Genomic DNA, 26,609 nt, shown 5'->3' on the forward strand with positions numbered 1-26,609 from the left:
AAGAAGGGAGATAGATATTTAAGACATTTATCATAGAGTTTGGGGAGAAATAAGGGATCTCAATCCAGTTATTTTTGAGGAGGGAAAAGAAAAAATAACTTCTACCTTTTTGTTTTGAGCAAAATAAAGGCCTTCTGTTTTTAATTGTGAGATTTCTTTGTTGGATTTGAACATGTGGCATAAAGAAAAAATATGTTTTACAAAGAAACATAATTTGTGAGTTAGCGAAAGTTAATTTTTTAGAAATAATATTTCCTGTGTCTGGGGTTTATGGTCTTTTTTTTTTAATAATTATACCCCTAGACTATGAAATGCAACTGATTTATGGAGTTAAAAATTACCAGTGAACTATGACTGTCACCTTGAATTTCACTTTGAGAAGAAATTAGAGAATGTACCCACCAATCTAGAAAAAGTAGTTCTTTTTTTCTACATGCTATTCAGATAATTAGAATGTTTAATTTTCTCTTCTTGTGTATGGGATTGTAAAAATTTTAGGTACGTGGAAAATCAAGCTTCAGAGAAGCAAGTTGCGTTATTGACCAACGAAAGATTTTTAAAGGTAGAAATGTATTTGTTTCAATTTTATTTTTTCCATGAAAAAAGTGTACACATAATATTTATTGAATTAATTTTATAAAACATCTGTATATCCTAATATAGTCTGCACAGTAAAGTACTGGATTTGATACCTAATTAAAGCAAAACCAAAAAGCCAAAACCACTGCCATCAAACCGATTCTGACTCATAGTGACCCTGTAGGACAGAATAGAACTGCCCCGTAAGGTTTCCAAGGGTGTAATTTTTATGGAAGCAGACTACCACATCTTTCTCATGAGAAGTGGCTAGTGGGTTTGAACTGCCAACCTTTTGGTTAGCAGCTGGACACTAAACCACTGTGCTGCCAGTGTTCTTTGATACTTAATAAGGAATGTGAATATTAAAGTTGACAGAAAACCTCATCTCTAAAAGACAAGAGTCTTTTATGGAGAAAGACAATATTAACTAGAACACTGGGTTTCTCCTGTAGTCTGTTTTGAAAGCACATTTAGATCTCAACTTTCTTTGCACATAACAATTGGAGTCTATAGGCAATTTCATTTTAATGTTCTTCTAAAGGCTGTCATACATAAGAGCACATAGAAGCCGTGCAGCTTAGGCACCCACTGCTAAGTGGGTATTGCTTCGAAAAATAATACAATGCCAGGAAAGAAGTAATGAGCTTAGAAAATTATGACCTAGGCATACAGCATAGGGAATATCAAAAGAAGGAGTTATTTTATTATTTTTTCTTTCTTGAATGGATAATACTTGGAAATGGCATATAATTCAAAAGGCAAAAATAATATATAGTGAAAAGTCTTCCTCTCACTTCTGTCCTCCAACTACAGTGTTTCCCTCCCTGCATACAGCCAGTGTTACTAGTTTCTTATATATCATTCTAAAGATGCTGTGTGCATATACTAGTAATCACATGTATTTTGGGGTCTTTCCCTGTTTTGCAGAACATAAGTATCCCGTACACATTGTTTTGCACTTAATCTTGGCAATCATTCTGTATCAGCACTACAGAATGGCAGAGTATTCTCTTGAATGAAACCGCTTACTGATGGACATTTAGACGTGTCTTGTGTTACATTTATCTTCTTACTCCTCACATCCTTTTATGGGAAAACACTAATAAAATTAAGATGAGATTAAAGTTAAGTCTTGTGCTGGTGTAAGTTTTGTTGATACATACTGTTTTCAAAAATTGAATAAAATAATGTTACTTCCTAGAAGGCATGTGCTCTGTATAGTTCTAAATATTTATTTGCCTCCATTGTAAATTCTCAAAAAATACTGAGACTGGCTTTTATTAAATATTATTTCTAATGCAGAATTGACATTGCTATAAGATCCCTTCTAGATTGGGTCAGTAATTTTTTTAATAATCTCCGTAACCTTTTCAGAGCAGTATGAGAAGCCCTCAAACTGATGCAGGTTATTTCAATAGAGAAGAAATTTAAGAACCAGTAGAAAAAGATGTATGCATGTTTACTCGTTCTTTTAAAATTAGATATATTAGCTCTCTGCTGAAAGAGCAGAGTTCTAGCAGAGTTGCCAAGTACATTTCCTGCTAGAACTTTCTGCCGGATTGTATCTTCAGAAGCCAGGAATAGATTTTTAAACATTACCTTTAACCATTGAGATTACAAAGAGAGAGAACGTCTAGGCTAGTCTATTCTGGAAATATCCTCACTTTTATATCTGCTTTTCAGTGACTTTTTGTATATTTCTAAGCATTTATTTATATTGTACCTGTTCTTGTTGCATTTACAGCCCTGTATATTATTACCTTTGCCTAAAGTTGTAGCCTGACTTGTATTACATTGATTCAAGACAGGTATTCATTTTTGGAATGCATGTTTTGTCTTAGAAGGCTTATTTCCTTCAGACTTAACAATGAGAGAGGTGAAGGAGGACAAAGATTTGTACTCTTACTCTGAAAAAGTTACCTGCAGGCTACCTGCTAAATTCAAAGGCCAGAAAATGTCTGTGAGAAAATTTTTGGGAGTTTTATCCTACTTTGGTAAAATATTTAATCAATATGTCTGTTGCTTTCTCTAGAGTAGAAATATTTTGAATATTTTATTCTCAGTATAACACTTCTCTTTTTATGGTTTTATAAAAATAATTGATAGTAATATGTTACTGCATGACATAGTAAAAAATCCCTGATCTTGAACCTGGAAATCTTGCATTTGAACTCCAGCTGCTCATCATCCATGTATTGTTAGGAAAACCACCTTAAGCCTTAGGTTTCTTATCTATTAAATGGGATAATAATTCCTAGTATGATTTCCTCATAAGGTTATGGTGATAATCCAGGTTTGTTTAGCAAGTGAGAGTAAATCGAAAACAAATATAACATTAAGAATTTTATAAATGTAAATCATAAACATTGTAACTGTTATGTAACCTTCACTATGATGAGAAAAATTAAGGTATCAATATGAATACATAGTTACTTGCTTTATGTGGTATTATGGAAACCCTGGTGGCGTAGTGGTTAAGTGCTACGGCTGCTAACCAAAAGGTTGGCTGTTCAAATTCACGAGGCGCTCCTTGGAAACTCTATGGGGCAGTTCTACTCTGTCCTGTGGGGTCGCTATGAGTCGGAATCGCCTTGACGGCAGTGGGTTTTTTTTTTTTTAATGTGGTATTTTTTATATATATATATACACATATGTATGTGTGTGTGTGTGTATATATAATAAACCAAAACCAAACCCTTTATACTTGAGTCGATTTCGACTCATACCAACCCTATAGGACAGAGTAGAACTGACCCATAGAATTTCCAGGAAGCTCCTGGTGGATTTGAACTGCTGACCTTTTGGTTAGCAGCCATAGCTCTTAACCACTACACCACCAGGGTTTACATATATATACTAGTGCATATAATACAAGAGCAGTGGTGCTTCAGTGGTAGAATTCTCGCCTTACATGTAAGCCACAGGTTCAATTCCCTGCCAGTACACTTCAAGCGAAGCTACCACCCATCTGTCAGTGGAGGCTTGCCTGTTACTGTGATACTGAACAGATTTCAACAGAGCTTTCAGACTAAGTAAGACTAGAAAGAAAAGCCTGGCAGTGTACATCTGAAAATACACTAGTGAAAACCCTGTGGATCACAATGGACTGATCCTATCGTGCATGGTGTTTCCATGAGTCAGGGGCCAAACTTGACAGCAGCTGACAACAACGTATAATTTATAGTTACATAGATGATATAGTTATATAGACATGCCTTTTGTTAAAGTGGCAACACTGGTGGCGTAGTGGTTAAGTGCTACAGCTGTTAACCAAAAGTCTATAGTTTGAATCCACCAGGCGCTCCTTGGAAACTATGGGGCAGTTCTGTCCTGTTCTGTAGGGTCACTATGAGTCGGAATGGACTCAACGGCAGTGGGTTTTTTTTTTATGGTGTTGTTAAAGTTTATAATTTTGTACTCATTTTCTGTACTTAGGTTTCTAAGAAAGACCTCAAAGTATACTCCAAAGAAATTTATACTCTTTATATCCAGACTGTTTCTGCCCAAAGATCTGCTTTTCTCCCTAAGCTGATAAACTATACCAGTGGTTCTGAAACTTTAATATTTGAGAATCACCTGGGGGACTTGTTAAAACACAGATTTCTGGGCTTAATCCTCAGAGTTTCTGATTTTGTGGGTCTGGGGTGGTGCCCAGGAGCCTTGGTAGCACAGTGCTAACCAAATGGTTAGTGATTCAAACCCACCAGCTGTTCCATGGAAGAAAGATGTGGCAGTCTGTTTCCATAAAGATTACATCCTTGGAGGCCTTGTGGGGGCAGTTCTTCTCTGTCCTATAGGGTCACTATGCATCATAATTGACTTGACGGCAACAGATTGGAGTAGTGCTCAAAAATTTGCATTTCCAGCGAGATCCCAGGTGATGCTGGTGCTGCTAGTCTGGAGACCCTGTTTGAAAACCACCAAACTTGACTGGCTCCCTAGAAGGAAACATCGTTTTTCTTTACCTCATTTTTTAAAGTGTAGAACTAATCTATTAGGTTCCAAGTCTAAAAATATAATTAATCTCAATTATTCTCTGGCTGGATTCAAGATATTTAAAAAAACCCTTCAACTTTATAGTTACCGCTTCAAAACTTTGTCAGTTTTGTACATAATAGACTTCAGGTTTGGGTTTTTTAACACTGTACTTTTAAATTCAAATTAAAAAGAAAAAAATTCAACTGACAGAGCCATATACACTTTTAGAAGATTCATTAGAAATTTCAAACTAGGGTGGAACATTGGAAGGCCATATAAGCTGATGAGAGACCAAAGATTCTGTGAATTTTCTCATTTCTGAGTAGTTTATCCCCTATATAGTTTATACAGTGCAGCCGGGTACATTGGCCAAAAAGTGTACTCTGGCAAGTCACAATCAGGTTCTTCTAAGTTTAAAGAATATGCTTGTACGTTCTCCCATACATTGAAAGCTCTGGTGACCTTATAGCTTTCAGATCCTGTAATAGAGTTAAACTAATGTTTTTAAGGTTCCTTTTGGCTCTAGAGTGGTGTGATTTTATTTAGTCTTTTCATTAAACGGATTAGTAATAATTTTTCTCTGACAGTTTCAATCATTTAGATTCCTCATTAAAGTTTGATTTTAGTGCCACAGGCTTAAAAGAATATAGATAAGTTATAATATTAAACAACTGTAGGTTTTGGTGGAATAGCAGGATCAGTGATTGGATATGTTTTTATCATTTTTTTTGTTGCTTTGGTAATCAAGCTTTTCTTTTTTTAACTTTTAAAAACTTTAATTTGTGAAAATATATCTAATAAGCAATTGAGCTGTCAAAAGTACCTTATACAGAATTTCAAATTCACTATAATAACAAAGATGCAACTTTTTATTATTGCTTGTGCCTGAGATTTGGTTCAAGTCAGACATTAAGGAGAGCTTTGAAGAAGATTGTGGCCTCACATCATATTTGCATAGCTGTCATCATTATCGGATAATAAAAACTGCTAGTTCTTGTAGTACTAAAAAGACTTTTTTAATAGTGAAAAATTCTCATCCATTTGTACCGCATGAACAAATGTTTTGGAAGGAATAGGGGAACATTAACAGCTTTTGCCTATTAATAGGTAATTTTTATGTATTGTCTCATTGTAAAATAAGGCCCCCACATAAGTTAGATGTTTTTATCCCTTTGTATACATGAGAGTCACAGGATTAAGTGACTTGCCTGTCTAAAATGTCACAGTTAACATGGGGGAGGATCTGACATCTACAACACTTAATTGAAGAATTAGTACAGCTGACAGGAAGGTGCCTAAAGCTCTTTATTAGTGTTCAAGAAGTCAGAAATGAGGTTTTCAAGTACCGTGGCAAGTTAATAGTGAAGATCATTTGTAGGAGGCCTAGGAAACCACTTGGTGTGAGGCAGCTTCAGCCTTTGTAATCAAGTATTCATGTCAAGCTGCCCAAGTGCCATGCAGCAGTACATGCTGCTGCTTCAAGCACAGAAGGAAAGTGAAGCAGCCCTCTTCTCTCCACCACATATGTATAGTCATGTCATCACATACTTTTGTACACATTTGCACACACATTTATTTTCAAGAGACTTTTTTTTTTAAAAAAAGCAAGTTCCCAACACCATAAAGACCATTTTAATGCTGTGCTGTCTATACCATCTTCATCATCTGTATTACCAGTGATGATTTGCTATTCATGTTGATCTTCTGTTGTCAAGAGGAGGTTATATTATGCACAGTATACTTAATGAATCCATATATTTTAAGAGAATATATGTTTTTATTCAAATCTTCCTTAAAGCTGTTTGGCATGGTTTCACCCTTAAAGGGTTAAACTTCCTACTATGTAGAAAACTTAGATTCAATCCCACACAGGTGCCAGTTTAAGTTTTATTATTCTGACTTGTTAATATTTCATGACTATATGCCTATTTGCCCAACTAGATTTTAAATCCATAGAGAGTGGCAAGTAAGTCTTCACCTTCTGAAAATTGTAATATATTACTGTTAGAAAACCCTGGTGGCATAGTGGTTAAGAGCTGCGGCAGCTAACCAAAAAGGTCTGCAGTTCAAATCCACCAGGCACTCCTTGGAAACCATATGGGGCATTTCTGCTCTGTCCTATAAGGTCACTATGAGTCGGAATTGACTCAGTGGCAATGGATTTTTTTACTGTTAGAAAGATAACTTGATTCAACACTCAACATTTTACAAATGAAAAACTAAAGCCAAGAAAAAGGAAGTGAAATATCTGAGGCCACAGAGCAAATTAGTGGGAGAGCAAGTACTTCTTTTTACCCTTTAGGATACTTACCAGTGATTTATGAATAAAAGGCATAAAATGAGTTTGGTGGAGATTACCATTCGCCTTTCCCCCGCCTCTTTCTGTTTCCTTTGTTAGACCTAAAGAGCAGGAGGAGGGGGAAAATCTAATAGAAAAAGTAATAAGTGGAAAAGAGAAGAAAAAGGAAAACAATCACAGCCTACCAAATGTGATGAAATGAGCTCGGCATTAGCCTAGTGTGTCAGGAATTGGCAGTTTAAATCCAAATTTAAATCATCAAGTAATTGTCCTGATCTATTTTTTTTTTTTTTTTAAGCTGTTGGGTTAGGAATACGGAGAACAAAAGGCAGAGACAGATGAGATGCCTAGCACCCATGCCACAGGAGCTGGGAGAAAGCTGTGGGTTGGTGCCGTATTAGATGGCTGTAATATGATAAGTCAAGTCTGGGAAACACTGCCAGTCAAAATTACTCTCTAATGGGAAAAATAGTGCTTAGTTATATCAAGATAAGTGAGAAAATGCTAAAATATGTGTTCTTAGATGATACGTCTTAATCTAAAAATTCTGTATAGAGCTGTTTTATCAGCTTTTAATAATGGTGAATTGAAAAGGAACGAATTACAAAAATTGTAGTTGTTTTTATTTACTTTCTTTAAATCTTCTTGAGGTCACTGATTACCCCACACATGTAATTCTAGGCACCAAAAATACTATGAAAACTGAAAGAGAATTAAACGCAATGCAAAATAAAACATAGCTAATCTAACGCTGCTTAATAATTTTTTCTTTACCTATGTACCTTTCAGTTTTATGTAGACATTGGCTCCTCTTCGAAAGAAAGCAACTAGTTCATTAATGATAGGGGCTCTGTCTTACAAGTAAACAATAATAAATGAATGATTTTTGAATAAATGATGGACAGGATTAATGTGGTTGGAGATGACTCATTTGAGACAGTGTATTAGACATTTTGTCGTACTCCAGTGGTTTGCGTGTTGCTGTGATGCTGGAAGCTGTTCCACCAGTATTTCAAATACCAGCAGGGTCACCCAAGGTGGACAAGTTTCAGCGGAGCTTCCAGACTAAGACAGGCTGGGAAGAAGGACCTAGTGATCTACTTCTGACAAAACTGGTGAGTGAAAACCTTACGGATAGCAGCAGAACATTGTCTAATATAGCGCTGAAAGATGAACCGCCCAGGTTGGAAATCACTCAAAATATGACTGGGAAGAGTTGCCTCCTCAAAGTAGAGTTGCCCTTAATGATATGGATGGAGTAAAGCTTCTAGAACCTTCATTTGTTGATGTGGCATGACTCAAAATGAGAAAAAAAAGAACAGCTGCAGACATCTACTAATAATTAGAACGTGAAATGTACAAAGTATGAATCAAGGAAAATTGGAAATTGTTGGAAGTGAAATGGAACACTTGAAGATAGATATCTTAGGCATTAGTGGTATAGTGAAATGGCCATTTTAAATCGAAAAGCCTTTGGCCTCCTATGCCAGGCATGACAAACTAAAGAGGCACAGCATTGCATTCGTCGTCAAAAAGAGCATTTCAAGATCTATCCTAAAATACAGTGCTGTCAGTGATAGGATAATACCCATATGCCTGCAAGGAAGACCAGTTAATATGACTATTATTCAGATTTATACATCAGCCACAAATGCCAAAGATAAAGAAACGAAGGTTTTTACCAACTTCTGCAATCTGAAATTGATCAAACATGCAACCAAGATGCATCGATAATTACTGGTGATTAGAATGTGAAAATTGGAAATGAAGAAGGATAAGTAGTTGGAAACACAGCCTTTCTGATAGAAACAACCCAGGAGATCACATGATAGAATTTTGTGAGACCAGTGACTTATTCATTGGCAATACCTTTTTTCGACAACATAAATGGCGACTATACACATGGACTTTGCCAGATGGAGTAGTCAGGAATCAAATTGACTACATCTATGGAAAGAGACAATGTAAAAGTTAAATACTAAGTGAGAACAAGGCCAGGGGCTGACTGTGGAACAGACCATCAGTTGCTCCTAAGCAAGCTCAAGCTGAAGCTGAAGAAAATTAAAACAAGTCCGTAAGAGCCAAAGTATGACCATCAGTATATCCCACCTCAGTTTAGAGACCATCTCAAGAATAGATTTCATGCACTGAGCACTCATGACTGAACACCAAACAAATTGTGGTATGACATCAAAGACATCATACCTGAAGAAAGCAAGAGGCCATTAAAAAGACAGGAAAGAAAGAAAAGAAGAAACCCTGAAACTTGCTGTCCAGCATAGGGAAGCTAAAGCAGATGGAAGAAATGATAAAAGAGCTGAACAGAAGATTTCAAGGGTGGCTCGAGAAGACAAAGTAAAGTATTTTGTAATGAAATGGGCAAGCACCTGGGGCCCTGGTGGTGCAGTGGTTAGGAGCTTGGCTTCTAACCAAAAGATCAGCAGTTTAAATCCACCAGCTGCTCCTTGGAAACCCTATGGGCCAGTTCTGCTCTGTCCTCTAGGGTTGCTATGAGTCGGACTCAACTTGACAGCAGTGAGTTTGTTTTGTTTTTTGGTGCAAGGACCTGGAGTTAGAGAACCAAAAGGAAAGAACATGCTTGGCATTTCTCAAGGTGAGAGAACTGAAGAAAAAATTCAAGCCTTGGGTTGCAATATTGATTGGATTCTCTTGGCAAAATATTGAACAACGCAGGAAGCATCAAAAGAAGATGGAAGGAATATGCAGAGTCACTGTAGTAAAAAGAATTGGTTGATATTCAGCTACTTCAGGAGGTAGCATATGATCAAGAACCAGGGGTAGCGAAGGAAAAAGCCCAAGCTACACTGAAGGTATTGACAAAAAACAAGGCTCCAGGAATGATGGAATACTAATTGAAGTGTTCCAAAAGACAGAAGCAGCGCTGGAGGTACTCACTCATCTATGCCAAGAAATTTGAAAACAGCTGCTTGGCCAGCCAACTGAAAGAGATCCATATATATGCATATTCCAAAGAAAGGTGGTCCAACAGAATATGGAAATTATCAAACAACGTCATCAATATCACATGCAAGTAAAGTTATACTGAAGATAATTCAAAAACAGTTGCACCAGTACATCAACAGGGAACTGCCAGAAGTGCAAGCCGGATTCAGAAGAGGGCGTGGAACAAGGAATATGATTGCTGATGTCAGATGGATCTTGGCTGAAAACAGAATACCAGAAAGTTGTTGACCTGTGTTTTATTGACTGTACAGAGGCATTTGACTGTGCGAATCATAACAAATTATGGATAACATTGCAAAGAAATGGAATTCCAGAACACTTAATTGTGCTCATGCAGAACCTAGACATAGACTGAGAGGCAGACATTCAAACAGAACAAGGGAATACTGCGTGATTTAAAATGAGGAAAGATGTGTGTCAATATGTATCCTTGCACCATTCTTATTCAGTCTGTATGCTGAGCAAATAATCTGAGAAGCTGGACTGTATGAAGAATAGGGCATCAGGATAGGAGGAAGACTCATTAACAACCTGTGATATGCAGATACCATAACTTTGCTGAAAGTGAAGAGGACTTGAAGCATTTACTGATGAAGATCAAAGACTACAGCCTACAGTATGGCTCACACCTCAAAACAAAACAAAAATTCTCACAACTGGACCGATAACCAACATAATGATAAATGAAGAAAAGATTGAAGTTGTCAGGGATTTGGTTTTACTTGGATACGCAATTGACACCCATGGAAGCAGCAGTGAAGAAATCAAATGACATATTGCATTGATCATATTTGCTGCAAAATTCTTCTTTTAACTGTTAAAAAGCGAAGATGTCGCTTTGAGGACTGAAGTGCCCCTGACCCAAGCCATGGTATTTTTATTTTGCATTGCCTTATATGCATGTCAAAGCTGGACCATGAATAAGAAAGACCGAAGAAGAATTGACGCCTTTGAATTGTGGTGTTGGTGGAGAATATTGAATATACCATGGACTGCCAGAAGAACGAACAAATATGTCTTGGAAGTATAGTACAGCCAGAATGCTTCTTAGAAGTGAGGGTGGCAAGACTTCATCATTAGGAGGAACCTATCCCTGGAGAAGGACATCATGCTTGGTAATGTAGAGGTTCAGGGAAAAAGAGCAAGACCCTTCATAAGATGGATTGACACAGTGGCTGCAACAATGTGCTCAAACATAGCAATTATTGTGAGGAAGGAGCAGGACAGGACAGTGTTTCTTTCTGTTGTACATAGGGTCGCTATGAGTCAGAACCGACTCAGCAGTACCTAGCAATAAAAACTATTGCACATTGACAAACAACAATGTGGTTTTCAGGTTCATACTGTTTTTTAAAACTCTGAGCCAAAATTGGTGAATTAAGAAGCTTTGCATTACTAATTCAGACCTTTGGCATCTTTTGAAAAAGTAGGAAATGTATCCCATATCCAGCAAGACAACCAGTAGTTGCCCTTTTATTTAGAAAAGAGACTCTGAATGTCTAATATATGAATGTCAGCCTCTGTTTATTAATGTACATTTTCATTCAACAAATACTTTTTGAGTGTCTGTTGTGTGCTAGCTGTTGGTCCAAAACCAAACCAAACCAAACCCATTGCCATCAAGTCGATTCTGACTCATAGTGACCCTACAGGACAGGGTAGAACGTTTCCAAGCTTCCAAGGAGTAGCTGGTGGATTGGAACTGCCGACCTTTTTGGTTAGCAGCTGTAGCATTTAACCACTACACCACCAGGTATTGGTCTAGGCCCTGGGAATACAGGAGTGAGCAAAGAGGCAAAAAGACAAAACAAAACAAAACAAAAAACCCTGCTCTTGTAGAGCTTGCATTTCATTGGGGAAGAGAGACAATAAAACAAGATAAAAAAGTGAAGTGTTTACTGTGGTAGTTTTAAGTGCTAAGAAAACAAAGAAGCAGAAAAGGGGTTATGAAGTTTGGTGTGCATGGAGGGTAGTGCTGAAATTATAGATAAGGGCCCTACTGAGGAGGCGGATTTTGATCAAAGACTTGAAGGAAGTTATGGCGTTTGCCGGCAAGAATCTGCAGGAAGAGCAGAGGGACAGCAAGTGGAAAGAACTTGAAGTTGAAGCATGTCTGAGGAGGAACAAGGAGGTTGGTATGTATTTGCTCTGTTTTTCATACAACAGAGAAATATTTCTGTTGCCATATTTTTATCAAAAATCAATAAAAGAGCAAAAGTTGTCATGTTTCAAGAAGAACAGAAGAAAGCGTATCTTTTTGGGAAATAATGAATATTCCTAGGGAAAAAATCTCCCTTTGTTGAAAAGAATAAACACGGTTATGAAGTAAAACATATTGAGAACTATGACTGATGTATAGAAAAGATGCCTGAGGAAAAAAAAGGAGTACTGTATCAACAGGCTTTGCGTTTGCATGTGCATACTGGAAATGATGCCGTTTTATCTAAGTGGGAAGATTTTTCATACTTCAAAACCTTTTATAAGTTTGAGTTTTATTGTAAAACGGTATCTGCAAAGTATATCAGGAATTGTCATCCTGGATAGGTAAAGGCAGATGTATATCGGTAAGACAGTAAACTTAGAGGACAGGTTACATGAAAAAGTTAATCATTCATGATACTTTCTTTTGCAGCTGATAAGAACACAGATACAAGTAACAGCGGAATCTTTCTCAGGTGGAGATTAGGTTCTAAAGTCAGCACATAAGGCAAAGATCCGGGATAGTGAGAATTACTCTTGAAGATACCTTAAAAAGGTGTAATACAACAAACCTTCTCTCATTGAGTTTGACATAGCCAGCTTTAAAAAAAAAAAAAAAAAATTTTTTTTTTTTGTAACTAGATGTCCATTTCCTCAATTGAGCATCTGATAAAATAGACTGCATGTTATATGAATTAAAAAAAAAAAAAACAGTTTTTAAACAACAGATTTCCACTCAGCGTGGGGACATAGTTATTACACAGTGAGAAATATGAAAGACTAAGACTACCTGGAAGGAAAACATGTTCATATCGCTCATCTCATACTTGCTCCAGGGCATGGTTAATTGAGTGGTACAGTGCAACATCTCCCATACTATGTGAAGTATTTCTTTTCCCTCCTTCTCCAAATAAATTCAGTAAGCATGTCACTCAGTTCTACTGCATTACCCACGTACTTGTACATACAAGTACTCCACAGAGCAAAAAGTAAATAGGCAGTGCAAGTAACATGAAGTAGCATGAAATATGATTACTATTCAGTAATGGATTCCTTTTCTTCCAGAATATTCCGGGTTTAAAAGCTGATTAAGCACACAGTAAAACAAATTATCAATTGATGGCTTTTCTGCAATCTCTCTGTTATAACTTACAGTAAAAGTAGAATAAAAGTATACTCTCTCAGTGGTGGCTAAAGTACCCTTTGATTATGGCTGCCTTTGTTATGATAAACCAAAAAACCCAAACCCACCGCCTTCGAGTTAATTCTGACTCATAGCAACCCTATAGGATAGAACTGTCCCAAGGAGCGCCTGGTGGATTTGAACCGCTGACCTTTTTGGTTAGCAGCCATAGCTCTTAACCACTGTGCCACCAGGGTTTCCTTTGTTATGATAGGAGAGTTGAAATAATGGGAGAAAAAAAAAAAAACATTTTGATACTAAAAGTTTTTCTTTGCCATATGATTTGTGGTGATGACCCATAGATTGCTGACAAAGGAATTGCTTTCTAAGTGAGTTAGAGTTTAGGAAAATATATCAGATTTGTTGCTTTGTATAGGTTAGATTTGCTTGATTTATTGATATCTGATACATTATCTTCTGCATGGGTAAGTGCTAAAAACAATAGGTACCTGCAAGATATTACTGAAATTAAAAAAAAAAAAAAGACACAGCCCAGTAGTTACAGTCCTTTATTTGACTTCTTAGAAGGAAAAAAAAAAAAAATGAATACCATGCCACAAGTCATAGCCCTGTTAAGGAAATGTTACAGAATAAGCAATTGTAGAAGGAATTGAAGCCTGAAAACTCTGATATGGTCTAACACTATTCGAGAAAGCTCTAGACAGCTTTTGAAAAACTTTCTAGTCATCCTATAGGTTTCTTAAGACACTATCCTCCATTATCATACTTGCTAGATTCTAAATTATAAACCTTTCTGGCTTCATATTTCTTTTTTTTTACTTTTTTTCCCCTTAATTGTTAAAGTGAATCAACCAGTAAAACGGATTCCCTACAAGAAGCAAATATTTTTTAGAATCACCTGTGGTGTTTCTTCCACAGTCCTGCCTTCTCCAAACACAACTCTAGCAGTACTTTAGGAAAAGGATATATCAGCAGCAGAACTTCAACAACTGTTAATTACATTGTACTGGGCTTCCAGGGGACCTCTACATCCTTCTGATGACAGTGAGGTAGAGGATAACAGACCTTCCCTCACTGTGATACTCACCAAGTGATTAGCACAGGACAGGTATTCAGTAAGTGCTTTTTTGTACTCTTGTATTATTTTGGGGCCAATATACTGTAGCATTGCTGGAGATGTGAGGAGATTGAATTGCAGTATTAATTCTGATGTGTGTATATGACCAGACTTAATACTAAATAGAAAATACCCAGTCTTTGTCCAGGATTTTATGTGTATTATAAATTTTCATGAATTAAGCAGGCTAATTTGTAATTCTGATCTTCTCTTGTCAGTTTTCCAGAAACTATTAAAACCATGAATTAAATTTTATTATTATAGCCTTTTAATTACTGACATATATTAATAATATATTCTGTGATCTTTAGGAGGAAACACAATCACTACTAGAAAACCTGCATGTTTACCACACAAATTACTTCCTGGTTTTGAGATGTCTTCATAAGTTCACCTCTTCTCTTCCCAAGTACCCATTGGGTCGACAGGTACCAAAGCTCCCTCATTTGGAATCTATGAGTAGGAATATGAGTAGCTTCTTGCTTTGATTTTTGTAGCATTGCAGGCATAAGAATTTGAAGTAGATCTAAATCTTGCAGTGAGAGCACAGTCTGAATCCTTTCTAGCTGTACACATAACTGGTAATTGAAGCAGTGTTTTTTGTTCTGAATGCCACAGCTAGAAAGAGCCACATGAATCCCAGTGGTGTTGCCTCCCTTCCAGTATATTTGTGGAAGGAATTTAACTTTCCTTCTTTAATACTTCTTTGTCACCTATACAGAGTGATGGCCTTCCACCCTTAGTGAGCTGAAAAAAGCAAAGCTGTTTGAGAATGTTTCATGGTTAGCCTTGTATTATACCAAGAACTAAACTAGAAGCAGTACTTCTGCTCCTTGCAAAATTATGCTCAACTGGCCTTTGTGCCATAGCATAAACCTCATGAACCATCTATAGGATAGATGTTAATGAAAGAATTTTGTGATCCTAACTCTTTGCATCCTTAATCAAAGTTTTGGAGAACCGATATAAATATATAAGAGTGACTTGTTTTTGAGATGATTTCTGCCATTGAGTGTTCCTTTTTATAATTGTATTATCACTTTTAATTCATCATTTTTTTACTACAAAGTGACCAGTGATATCAGCCATAATTTTCAATATTATGTAAATAAGAATATAAAGCCTAATTCATGTGATAATGCCAAGTCTAAAGAAAGTGATTGTTTTTAATAACATTATTTTTTTTTTTCTTGATTATACATGGTTTTACCAAGCTAGTAGCGTGTAAACATAGTGCATTACTTTTGGTTCTTCACTATGTGCTGTTCATTTACAGATCAGAGAGCTATACTGCACATGTTTAGAAAAGAACATATGGGACTCAGAAGAGTATACATCGGCCTTACAGCTGCTGAGGTAGTTTTTCTTTCCTTTTTGTGTGTTCTAAGTGTGGCAGTAAGTAACACCTTCCTCCAGAACTCCATCTGCCAAGAAGTTTCATAAGTAGCTTTGTTGTGTCTAAGAATATTTGTATATATCTAGACTATATATTGGTAATTTTATGGTGTTTTTAATGTAGCAACTATGCATTACATTGCTTGCTTTAATGTTTTTTTTTTTAACTTATGGTTTTTAAAGTAAAGCTAGTGATTGTTCAGTCAGTTATCAATAGTACATGAGGAGAACTTAGTTTATGGATCATTAGAAGCCAGCAATATTGACATCATGGGAGGAAAGTAGTCGTGGGAAGCAAGCTTACCATTCCCCTGATGTGGTTGGGTGGAGGAGTAGCTCATTTGGTGAAATACACGTTGTAAAGGAGGTCACTGCTGACCTTGATTAGGAGCAACAAGGAGCAACTGCCTAGTGGTCTTCATGCCTTCCCCTACTCAAGTTGACATAACACATTAACAATAACTCATTCATAAATTATTTACTTAATAGGGAAAACATTAGGGGCCCTAATATAGGGCACTTATAGGACACCAAGCATAACTAAAAAAATACACAGACAGCATGTTAGGGATTGAATTGTGTCCTCCCACAATATGTGTCAATTTGGCTAGGCCATGATTCCCAGTATTGTGTGGTTGTCCACCATTTTGTGATCTTATCTGCTGTAAATCCTAACATCTATGATGTTAATGACACAGGATTAGAGGCCGTTAATGAGGTAGGACTCAATCTACAGGACTAGGTTGTATCTTGAGTCAGTCTCTTTTGAGACATAAAAGAGAGAATTGAGCAGAGAGGGACCTCATACCACCAAGAAAGAAGAGCCAGGAGCAGAGTATGTCCTTTGGACCTGACTAGAGGCTCCTAGACCAGGGGAAGATGGGTGACAATCACTTTCCCCCAGAGGTGACAGAGAAAGCCTTCTGCTGGAGCTTGTACCCTGAATTTGGACTTCTAGCCTCCTAAACTGTGAGAAAATTAATTTCTGTTTTTTAAAGCCATCCAGTTGTGGTATTTCTGTTACAGCAGCACTAGATAACACAGCAGAAGATGAACTAGGTAAATGGGACCACCTAAAAATTAGCCACTGTGCTCATCAAAAGACATATCCAAAAGAGTAAATAGAGAACCTATAGACTGGGAAAAATTTTTGGCTATGACATACCCGAAAAGGGTCTAATCTCTAAAATTCATGGAAAACTTCAACACCTCAACAATAAAAAGACAAACAATCCTGTTAAAATGTGGGTAAAGGATATGTAGAGAAAATTCACTAAAGAAGACATTCAGGCAGCTAACACATGAAGAAACGCTTGCGTCAGTCACAAAGGGACAAATATTGTATGAGACCACTATTACAAAAACTCAAGAAAAGATTTACATCCAGAAAAAAAAATTTTTGTTTGATGGATATGAGGGAGAGAAAGGATGGAGACGGGAAACCACTAAATAGATAGTAGACAAGTATTAACTTTGGTGAAGGGAAAGACAATACACAATATAGGGAAGTCAGCAAAACTTGACCAAGGCAAAGTCATAGAAGCTTTGTAGACACATTGAAACACCTTGAGGGACCAAGTTACTGGGGCTGAGGCCATGGGCCATGTTCTCGGGGGACGTTTGGTCAGTTGGCCTAATAGTTTATAAAGAAAATATTTTACAAACTACTTTGGTGAGTAGCGTCTGAGATCTTAAAAGCTTGAGAATAGCCATCTAAGATACATCTATTGGTTCCATCACATTCAGAGCAAAGGAGAATGAAGAAAACAAAGGACACAAGGAAAATACTAGTCCAAAGGACTAATGGACCACATGAACCACAGCCCCCACTAGCCTCAACTCAGAAGAACTAGATGGTGCCTGGCTACCACCACTAGCTGCTATGACAGGGATCATAATAGAGGGTCCTGGACAGCGCAGGAGAAAAATGTAATACAAAATTCACATTCACAAAAAAAGACCAGACTTACTGATCTGGCACAGAATGGAGGAGCTCCGGAGACTGTGGCCCCCGATCACCCTGCTAATTCAGACCTGAGGCCGCCCCTGAAGTCCACCTTTCATCTAAAGAATAGACAGGCCTATAAAACAAATAACATACGTGAGGAATGTGCTTCATTGTTCAATCAAGCATGCAAGACCAAATGGGCAACACCTGCCCAAAACCAAAGATGAGAAGGTAGGAAGGAATGGGAAAACTGGACAAATGGACACAAAGAACCGAGGACGGAAAGGAAAAGGGGCAGATGGCTGAAACATTGCGGAATTGCAACCAATATCACAAAACGATTTATGTATAAATTTTTGAATGAGAAATGAATCTGCACTGTAAACTTTCACCTAAAACACAAAATAAAAAACAGAAAAAATGTTCTTGATCATTAGGCGTTGTTATTAGGTACTCTCGAATCAGTTATGAGTCATAGACCACATTGTACTTCAGGATAGATCTTGAAATGTTCTTTTTGATGATAAATGCAACATCATTCCTGGCATAGTAGATCATATGACTGTCCAATTCACAATGGCCAGTACCAGTCCATTTCAGCTCACTAATGCCTAGGATATTGATGTTTATGCATTCCCTTTCATTTTATTGATTTCCAATTTTCCTAGATTCACACTTCATACATTCCAAATTCCAATTTTTAATGGATGTTTGCAGCTGTTCCTTCTCATTTTGAGTCATGCCACTTCAGCAAATGAAGGTCCTGAAAGCTTGTCTCTACTGCATCATTATGGTTGACTCTAATTTGAGGAGGCAGCTCTTTGCCAGTCTTATTTTGAGTGCCTTCCAACCTGAGGGGCTTATCTTTTGGCATTATATCAGACAATGTTCCACTGCTATTCATAAGGTTTTCACTAGTAATTCTCTTCAGAAGTAGACCAGGTACTTCCTTCTAGTCTGTCTTAGTCTGGAAGTTCTGCTGAAACCTGTCTGCTGTAGGTGGCCCTGTTTGTATTTGAATACCAGTGGCATAGCTTCCAGTATCACAGCAACACGCAGGCCCCCACAGTATGACAAGCTGACAGACATGTGGGAGTATGAGGCATTAGAGAGGTGAAAATCAACACTATAATGAGATATTTCACCCCAACAATAATGGCACTAATCAAAAAACCAGAAGATAACAAATGTTTGTGAGGTTGTGGGAAGATTGGAACTCTTACACACTGCTGGTGGGAATGTAAAATGGTACAACCACTATGAAAAATGGTATGGCACGTCCTTAAAAAGCTAGAAATAGAAATACCATATTATTTAGCAATCCCACTCCTTGGTATATACCCTGAAGAAATAAGAGCTATCACACAGATAGACATATGTACACCCTTGTTCATTGCAGCATTATTCACAATAGCAAAAAGATGGAAACAACCTAAGTGCCCATTAAGGGATGAATGGATAAACAAGCTGTGGTACATACACACAATGGAATACTACGCACCAGTAAAGAATAATGACGAATCCACAGAACATTTCACAACATGGATCAACTTGGAGGACATTGTGCTGTGTGGAATAAGTCAGTCACAAAAGAACAAATGTTGTATGAGACCACGTTCATAGAAAAAAAAAAAGAAGAAAACCTTTACACACTGGAAAAAAAAATTCTTTGATAGTTACCAGCGATGGGAAGGGCAGGGAAGGAAAATTACTAGATAGAAGACATGTGTTAATATTGGTGAAGGGAAAGGCAATACACACACAATAGGGGAAGTCAGTACAGTATGACCAAGGCAAAGGAAGATACTGAGAAGAACACAAGAATAAAGCACAGCTGTGGTAATTACTATAACATAGACAATACTGCAACAATGGTGTTAATAAACAGTGATCTACAAATGAATACATAGGTAGATAGGTAAGCTAAAGAGCTGTGGGAGAGTATAAGGGAGCACATTCAACTACAGATACAGGTCTGGTTGTTGGTATTTCTACGTAATTGTAGGTGCTGCATTATATTAATATAGAGTACACAAGGGGCACAGTAGTCATGGAAACACCTCGCAGGATGAAGTTCGTAGGCTTGAAGGCAAAGGACCATAGATTCAGAGGACAGCTAGGTCAGTTGGCACAACATAGTTCACAAAGACAGTGTTCTGCATCCCACTTTGGTGAGTAGCATCTGGGGCCTTAAAAGCTTGTGAGCAGTCATTTAAGGTACAAGTATTGGCCTCTTCCCATCCAGAGCAAAGGAGAGTGAAGAAAATCAAAGTCTCAAGGGAGCAGTTAGTCCAAAGGACTAACAGACCACATGAACCACAGCCTACATGACCCGGAGACCAGAAGAACTAGATGGTGCCCTACTACCACTGCCGACCGCTCTGACTGGGATCACAACAGAGGGTCCCACACAGAGTGGGAGAAAAATGTAGAACAAAAAATCAGGTTCACAAAAAAGACAAGACTTACTGGTCTGACAGAGACAAGAGGAACCCCCAAGACTGGCCCTAAGACACCCTTCTGACTGGAACTGAAGCCATTCCTGGAGATCACCTTTCACCCAAACAATAGAAAAAAAATTTTTTTTTTTTTAAACGTGTTCCTTAGAACAAGCGATTGTACAAGATCAAAAGGACAATATTTGCTAAAAAGCAAAGATGAGAACACAGGGAGGGGTAGAAAATCTGGATGAAAGGAAATGGGGAACCCAGGGCGGAAATGGAGAGAGTACTGACACATTGCATGAAATGCAACCAAACTATTGAATGGAAAACTAATTTGCTCTGTAAACTTTCACCTAAAGCACAATTAAAAAAAAATTTTTTTTTTTTTTTTAATTATTAAAAACCAAAACCAGACCCACTGCTGTTGAGTTGATTCCAACTCATAGCAACTCAATAGGGCAGAGTAGAACTGCCCCATAGGGATCCCAAGGCTGTAATCTTTATGGAAGCAGGCTACCACATCTCTCTTCCTGCAGAGCAGCTGGTGGGTTCCAACTGCCAACTTTTGTTGGCAGCTGACTGCTTAACCACTGTGCCACCAGCGCTTCCTTTAAATTATTTACCTACTATTATATAATTATGAGGTATCGAAGATCACTAAGCATCCCTGACACACAGGCCTTTCAAATTTAAAGTCATTTGTATTTATTTCTTCTTATGTTTGGTGAATTTTTAGTCTTCCATAAAAATGATAATCACTTAGATAGTGTGAAAGAGAAATTCAGTGTGAGCCAAGTTTCTGAATACAGTTACATAATTTTCCCCAGTAAATATAAATGCTTATATGAAACAATCATAAAACAGTCTGAGAACCGAATGTTTACTAAGTATTGGTTTCCTCTGGGCCCACAAGAAAAGAACAGATGGGCACAGTAGGAGGAAAATTGACACAGAAAGCACTTTAAGTCCAGATACTTAATAATACAAATGTTAGTGATCTAGCAGGTGCAGCTTAAGATAGGGAATTAATTTCATGTTATCTGGAAAAATAACTCCCCATGGAAACTAGATTGCCACTGAAAAGTTATGTTTTATTTCATCCTTCAGAATCCCAATAAGAGATTTTAATGGTGCAAATGATTAGCATGCTGGCTGCTAACTGCAAAGTTGGAGGTTCCAGTCTACCCAGAGGCGCCTTGAAAAGAACAGTTATGATCTAATGGAAAATCAGCTGTTGAAAACCCTATGGAATATGAAAACTAAAACCATAAAACTCTTAGAAGAAAATTCAAGGGCAAGGCTGTTGGGCCTAGCTTTTAACAATGGATTATCTAACATAACAGAAACACAGATGGCAAAAGATAAAATCAATAGTTGGGATCTCATAAAAACTAAAAATTTTTGTTCATCAGAAGACTTTCCCTAAAAAGTGAAAAGGCAAGCTACCGGCTCTGAGAATATGTTTGGAAACCATACGTATAAGAATCTAATAACCAAAATATATAAAACTTAGACAACTTTACAGAAAGACAGATAACTCAATCAAAATGAGCAAAGCACTTGAATAGACATTCACCAAAGAGGACATTCAGATGGCCACCAAACACATGAAAAGATGCTCAACATCATTAGCCATTAGAGATGCAAATCAAAACCACAGTGAGATACCATTTCACCTCCAGTAGGGTGACTAAGATAAGAACAAACAAAATAACAGTGCTGGCAAGGATGTGGGAAATGGGAAACCTTATCCATTGCTGCTGGAAATGCAAAATGGTACAGCCATTGTGGAAAACTGTGGACATTTCTCAGAAAACTAAAAATAGAACTGGCATATGACCCAGCAATTCCGCTCGTAGGTATATACCCAAAAGTCTTGACAACAGAGACTCAAACAGATACTTGTACACCAGTGTCCATTGCAGCACTATTCACAGTAGCCAAAAGGTGGAAACAGCCTAAATGCCTGTCAGATGATAAGTGGATAAACAAAATGTGGTAAATACATACAATGGAATACTAAGCCAATAAGAGAAATGAGATCTTGATTCATGCTACAATATGGATGGAGCTTGAAGACATTATGGTGAGTGAAATGAGTCAACCGCAAAAGGACAAATATTGTATGACCTCACTTATATGAAAAGACAAGAAAAGGCAAATGTATGGAGGCCAAAGTTTATAAGTGGTTACCAGGGGTGGGAAGGAGGAGGAAAGGGGGGGATTATTGCTTATGGAGCACTATGTTACAGTTTACAGTGATGGAAAAATTGCATTGATTAAGGGTACGGTTGCATAGCTGATTAATTGCCGTAAAAAAGTTGAATTGGCAAAAGTTGCATGATAGATACATTTATAACAACAGAAAAGAGTAGCTGCTGAGGCTGCTTACGTACAACTGAACATCTCATGAGATTTGGTTCCTTGGTTTGGTGGTTTAGGTCCTGGTTTTATGGGACATCTCAGTTAAATGGACTAAATGGACCTCAAGTACCATAGCCTCCACCAGACTGAGTCCACCATAACTAGGTGGTGCCTGGCTGCCACCACCAACTGTTCTGACGGGGATCACAATACAGGGTCCTGGACAGAGCTGGAGAAGAATGTAAAACAAAATTCTTATTCACAAAGACCGACCAGAACTGGTCTGACGGAGACTGGAGAGACCCTGAGAGTCATGTTTAGTGCTTCTGTTCTACCTCCTAGTTTGTTGCTTAATGCCTAGGGTTTTATAAGCTTGCAAGCAGCCATTTAAGACACAACAATTGATCTCTATTCTCCTGGAGTATCATGAATAGTAGGAGGAAATGGAATGTGTGGCTAATTGTTTCCATGAACAAGTGCCCGCTTTGCCCATGAAACCAGAACTGGATGGTGCCCAGCTACCATTGTTATGGTCATCGTTGAGTGTTGTCACTTAGATTCTAACTCATAGTGACTCTACTTCTATAAAAATTCCCAAAGATTACAGCCTAGGAAACCCTATGGGGCAGTTCTATTGTGTCCTATAGAGTTGCTACGCGTCTGGCTTCAAAATTGAATCAAAGATTCTGCAGAGGAATCCTGATCAAATGGGGGAAAATGTAGGACAGAACGTGCAAGTTTTCATGGACTCTAGACTTCATGTAGCCATGAAGCCTGGACGAATCCCTGAAAGTATTGTCCTGAGGTATGTTTGTTTTTTTTCTTTGTATTTTAGATGAAGGTGTACAGAGCAAATTACTTTCTCATTAATAATTAATACAAATAATTATTTTGGGACATTGGTTGCCAACCCCCTGACATATCAACACTCTCCCCTTGTGGACTTCGGGTCCTCCAGTATCAGCTTTCCTGTCCGCTTCTGCCTTTTCGTCCTTGCCCCTGGGCTGGTGTGCCCATTTAGTCTCATTCTGTTTTTTTGGCCCCTTCTAATCTTTGGCTGAAGGGTGAACCTCAAGAGTGATTTCAGTACTGAGTTTAAAGAGTGTCCAGAGGCCATACATGGGGTTTCTCCAGTCTCTTTCAGACCATAAGTCTGGTCTTTTTTGTGTGAGTTAGAATTTTGGTTTATATTTTTCTCCAGCTCTGTCCAGGACCCTCTATTGTGATCCGTATCAGAGCAGTTGGTGGTGGAAGCCTGGCATCATGTAGTTTTGGTGGACTCAGTCTGGTGGAGGGTGTGGTAGTTGTGGTCCATTACTCCTTTGGATTAATGTTTTCCTTGTGTCTTTGGTTTTCTTCATTCTCCCCTACTCCAGAGGGGGTGGGACCAGTGAAGTATATTAGATAATTGCTCACATGGTTTTAAGACCTCAGATGCTACTTAACCAAAGTAGGATGTGGAACATTTTCTTTTATAAACTATGTTGTCCCAATTGAGCTAGATGTTCCCCAAGACCATGGTCCCTAGCCCTCAGTCCAGTAATTTGGTCCCTCAGGGTATGCTGAGATAATCTTTATCCTTAAACTTTAAACCAGAAATAACCCTTGAAGTCGTCTTAAAAACAAAAAATAGTTCAGCTTAACTAGTAAAAATGCCTGCCTTGAGCATTGTGCTTTTTTAACATCTATATGGGTAACAACGATTATAAGGATGGCTCAGGACCGGGCAGTGTTTCGTTCTGTTGTGCATAGGGTCACTATGAGTCGGAACCGACTCGACGGCACCTAACAACAACAACAACATCTATATGGGAACAAATCAACAACAGCAACTTGAAAGGTTAGGTAGGAAATTTAGGAGGCAGTGACATTCTGGTAATGGGCAAGAAACAACTTGGAAAAAAAAAGGTAAGAATGTTTAGACAACTTAAAGAATATAATCAGTGTCACTGAATTGTACATGTAGAACTGTTGAATTGGCGTTATGTTCTGCTGTGTACATTCTCAACAACAAAAATAAACTATTTAAAAAAAACGCTGTGGAGCTGATAACACATGTAGTTGCCATGATTTGGGGTTGAGCCTGGTTTTGGTTTCATGTGTTCATATATTTACCTCAACTAGAATATTTCTGAGACTTCCTTTTGTTTTCTATTCAAGTGAACATACCTATTCCAAACACCCAGTGGGTTCTTGTTGGGTTTTGTGTTTTAATCTTCATGATTAGTGTTTTCTTCCTTCTCCAGCTGGGTATTCATAGGTTACTTCATAAGGAAGGGACTTGCTCTGTTCTTTGTGAGTCTCCCTGGCACTACTAAACTTGTAATACACTCAAGAATCAGGAATACCAATTCCAAACTAGATTAAAGAAACGTGAACGATAATAGTAATGGGACAATAACCCATAACTATAGCCTGTTGCAGTTGGGTCGATTCTGACTCATAGCGACCCTGTAGGACAGAGTAGAACTGCCCCATAGTATTTTCAAGGCTGTAAATCATTACAGAAGCAAACTGCCACATCTTTCTCCAACGGAGCAGCTGGTGGTTTCAAACCACTGACCTTTCAGTTATCAGCTGAGCGCCTTAACCACTGTGCCAACAGGGCTCCATATAAAGACATGAAAGCCCAAAAACACCACTGCCGTCGAGTCGATTCCAACTCATAGCGACCCTATAGGACAGAGTAGAACTGCCCCATGGAGTTTCCAAGGAGCACCTGGTGGATTTGAACTGCCGACTTTTAGTTAGCAGCCATAGCTCATAACGACTATGCCACCAGGGTTTCTGTGTGAAGGTACAGTTAAGTGAAAAAGTCATTTGGGAAGAGGAAGTGGTAAAAAACGCTAGCCCAGCAGTGAGCTAGGGTGAGTACATCTGCTTTTCCTGGTCAGCTGTGAAAGACCTTAAGAGGAAAATTTTACCTTTCTGTTGGAGAAAACTTCCAAACAATCATGTAGAAATAAAAAAGTAGACCAAAATATCAAGCTTTTGAAATTTATAGAACCTTGCTTTTGAACATCCCTATGGAGTGCTGTTCTACTCGGATCTACTCTGATACACATGGAGTCTCTACGAGTCAAAATCGGCTCCACAACAACTGGTTGCATGTTGGAAATAACCAAAAGTATTTAAAATGTCTTATACCTGCCATTCCGTCCCCAAAATTTCAGTCTACAAAGGACACATTTGTAATTTGAATTTGGTAACTAGATTAACAAGTTTTTTTTAATATTAGAGTAGGGGAACTATCAGTAATAATTTAGTAGTAGGGTGGTACAAGTGGTTAACACGCTCAGTTGCTAATCAAAAGGTTAGAGGTTCAAGTCCACCCAGAGGTGCCTTGGAAAAAAGACCTGGCCATCTATATCTAAAAAATCAGCCACTGAAAACCCTAGGGAGCACAGTTCTACTCTGATACACGTGAGGTCACTATGAGTCACAGTCAGCTCAACAACAACTGGTTGGTGTTTGAGCAACATTTTAAGGGTTGCTGTAAGCCATAAGTCGTCAACTTATAGAAACACTGTGAATCAGTTGGACTTGAAGAATATTTCATTCTCATTGGTAGCAGTGGATCAAAATGGCAATGATTCTTTGTACTGATGGATATGGAAAAGTGGGCCCCCCTTCTTAGGGGAATTAATCAGCCCTCCACCCTCATCATATCAGAATTTGTCATCTAGAGTTACCCAGTTTTCTTCCAAACAAGGAAACCAAGGCCAGAACACTGAGTTGACTTTTCTGCAATTAGAAGAGCTGGAATTTAAAATGGTATCTTTAAAGTCCAGTTCTTTTTTCAGTCGTACTCTAATTATTTGAGGGATGATAATTAAAAAAAAATTATTTGGGTTTGTGGCCATTGACCCATGTTTTAAATATCCAAAATTTTAAGATGAACCAGCATAGTCAGCTTCTGTGGAATCAACTCCCCATCCAGACTTGTCATTTCAGCACAGAGTGCAGATATATAAGTGAAAGACACCAGTATCTAGCCTGCTTATCCAAGTGTAACCTTATGAGCTTGCTACAGAAACAGACTTATAACTTGAAGTTGGTTGATAACTGAAGGAATTTAATTGAGGCTGAAAGAAATTCTAATTTCTGAGTAGGGCTTTTGACTTAAACAGTAATATATTAGGTTAGCTCAGCTTTTA

The 26,609-nt window shown here is 37.9% G+C and overlaps 1 protein-coding gene across 6 annotated transcripts in view; it reads left to right on the forward strand.

The window, feature by feature from the left end:
- ORC3 (origin recognition complex subunit 3) overlaps positions 1 to 26,609 on the forward strand; it is an 86,043-nt gene that overhangs the window by 30,983 nt on the left and 28,451 nt on the right. For all 6 annotated transcript variants that reach the window (XM_049896917.1, XM_049896897.1, XM_049896907.1 and 3 more), the window contains 3 exons: positions 499 to 562; positions 14,613 to 14,729; positions 15,578 to 15,657. In XM_049896917.1, coding sequence (XP_049752874.1) covers positions 499 to 562; positions 14,613 to 14,729; positions 15,578 to 15,657 — 261 coding nt within the window. The remainder of the gene's footprint in view (positions 1 to 498; positions 563 to 14,612; positions 14,730 to 15,577; positions 15,658 to 26,609) is intronic.

This window comes from Elephas maximus, chromosome 1 (assembly GCF_024166365.1).
Source record: "Elephas maximus indicus isolate mEleMax1 chromosome 1, mEleMax1 primary haplotype, whole genome shotgun sequence".
Lineage (NCBI taxonomy): Eukaryota > Metazoa > Chordata > Mammalia > Proboscidea > Elephantidae > Elephas > Elephas maximus.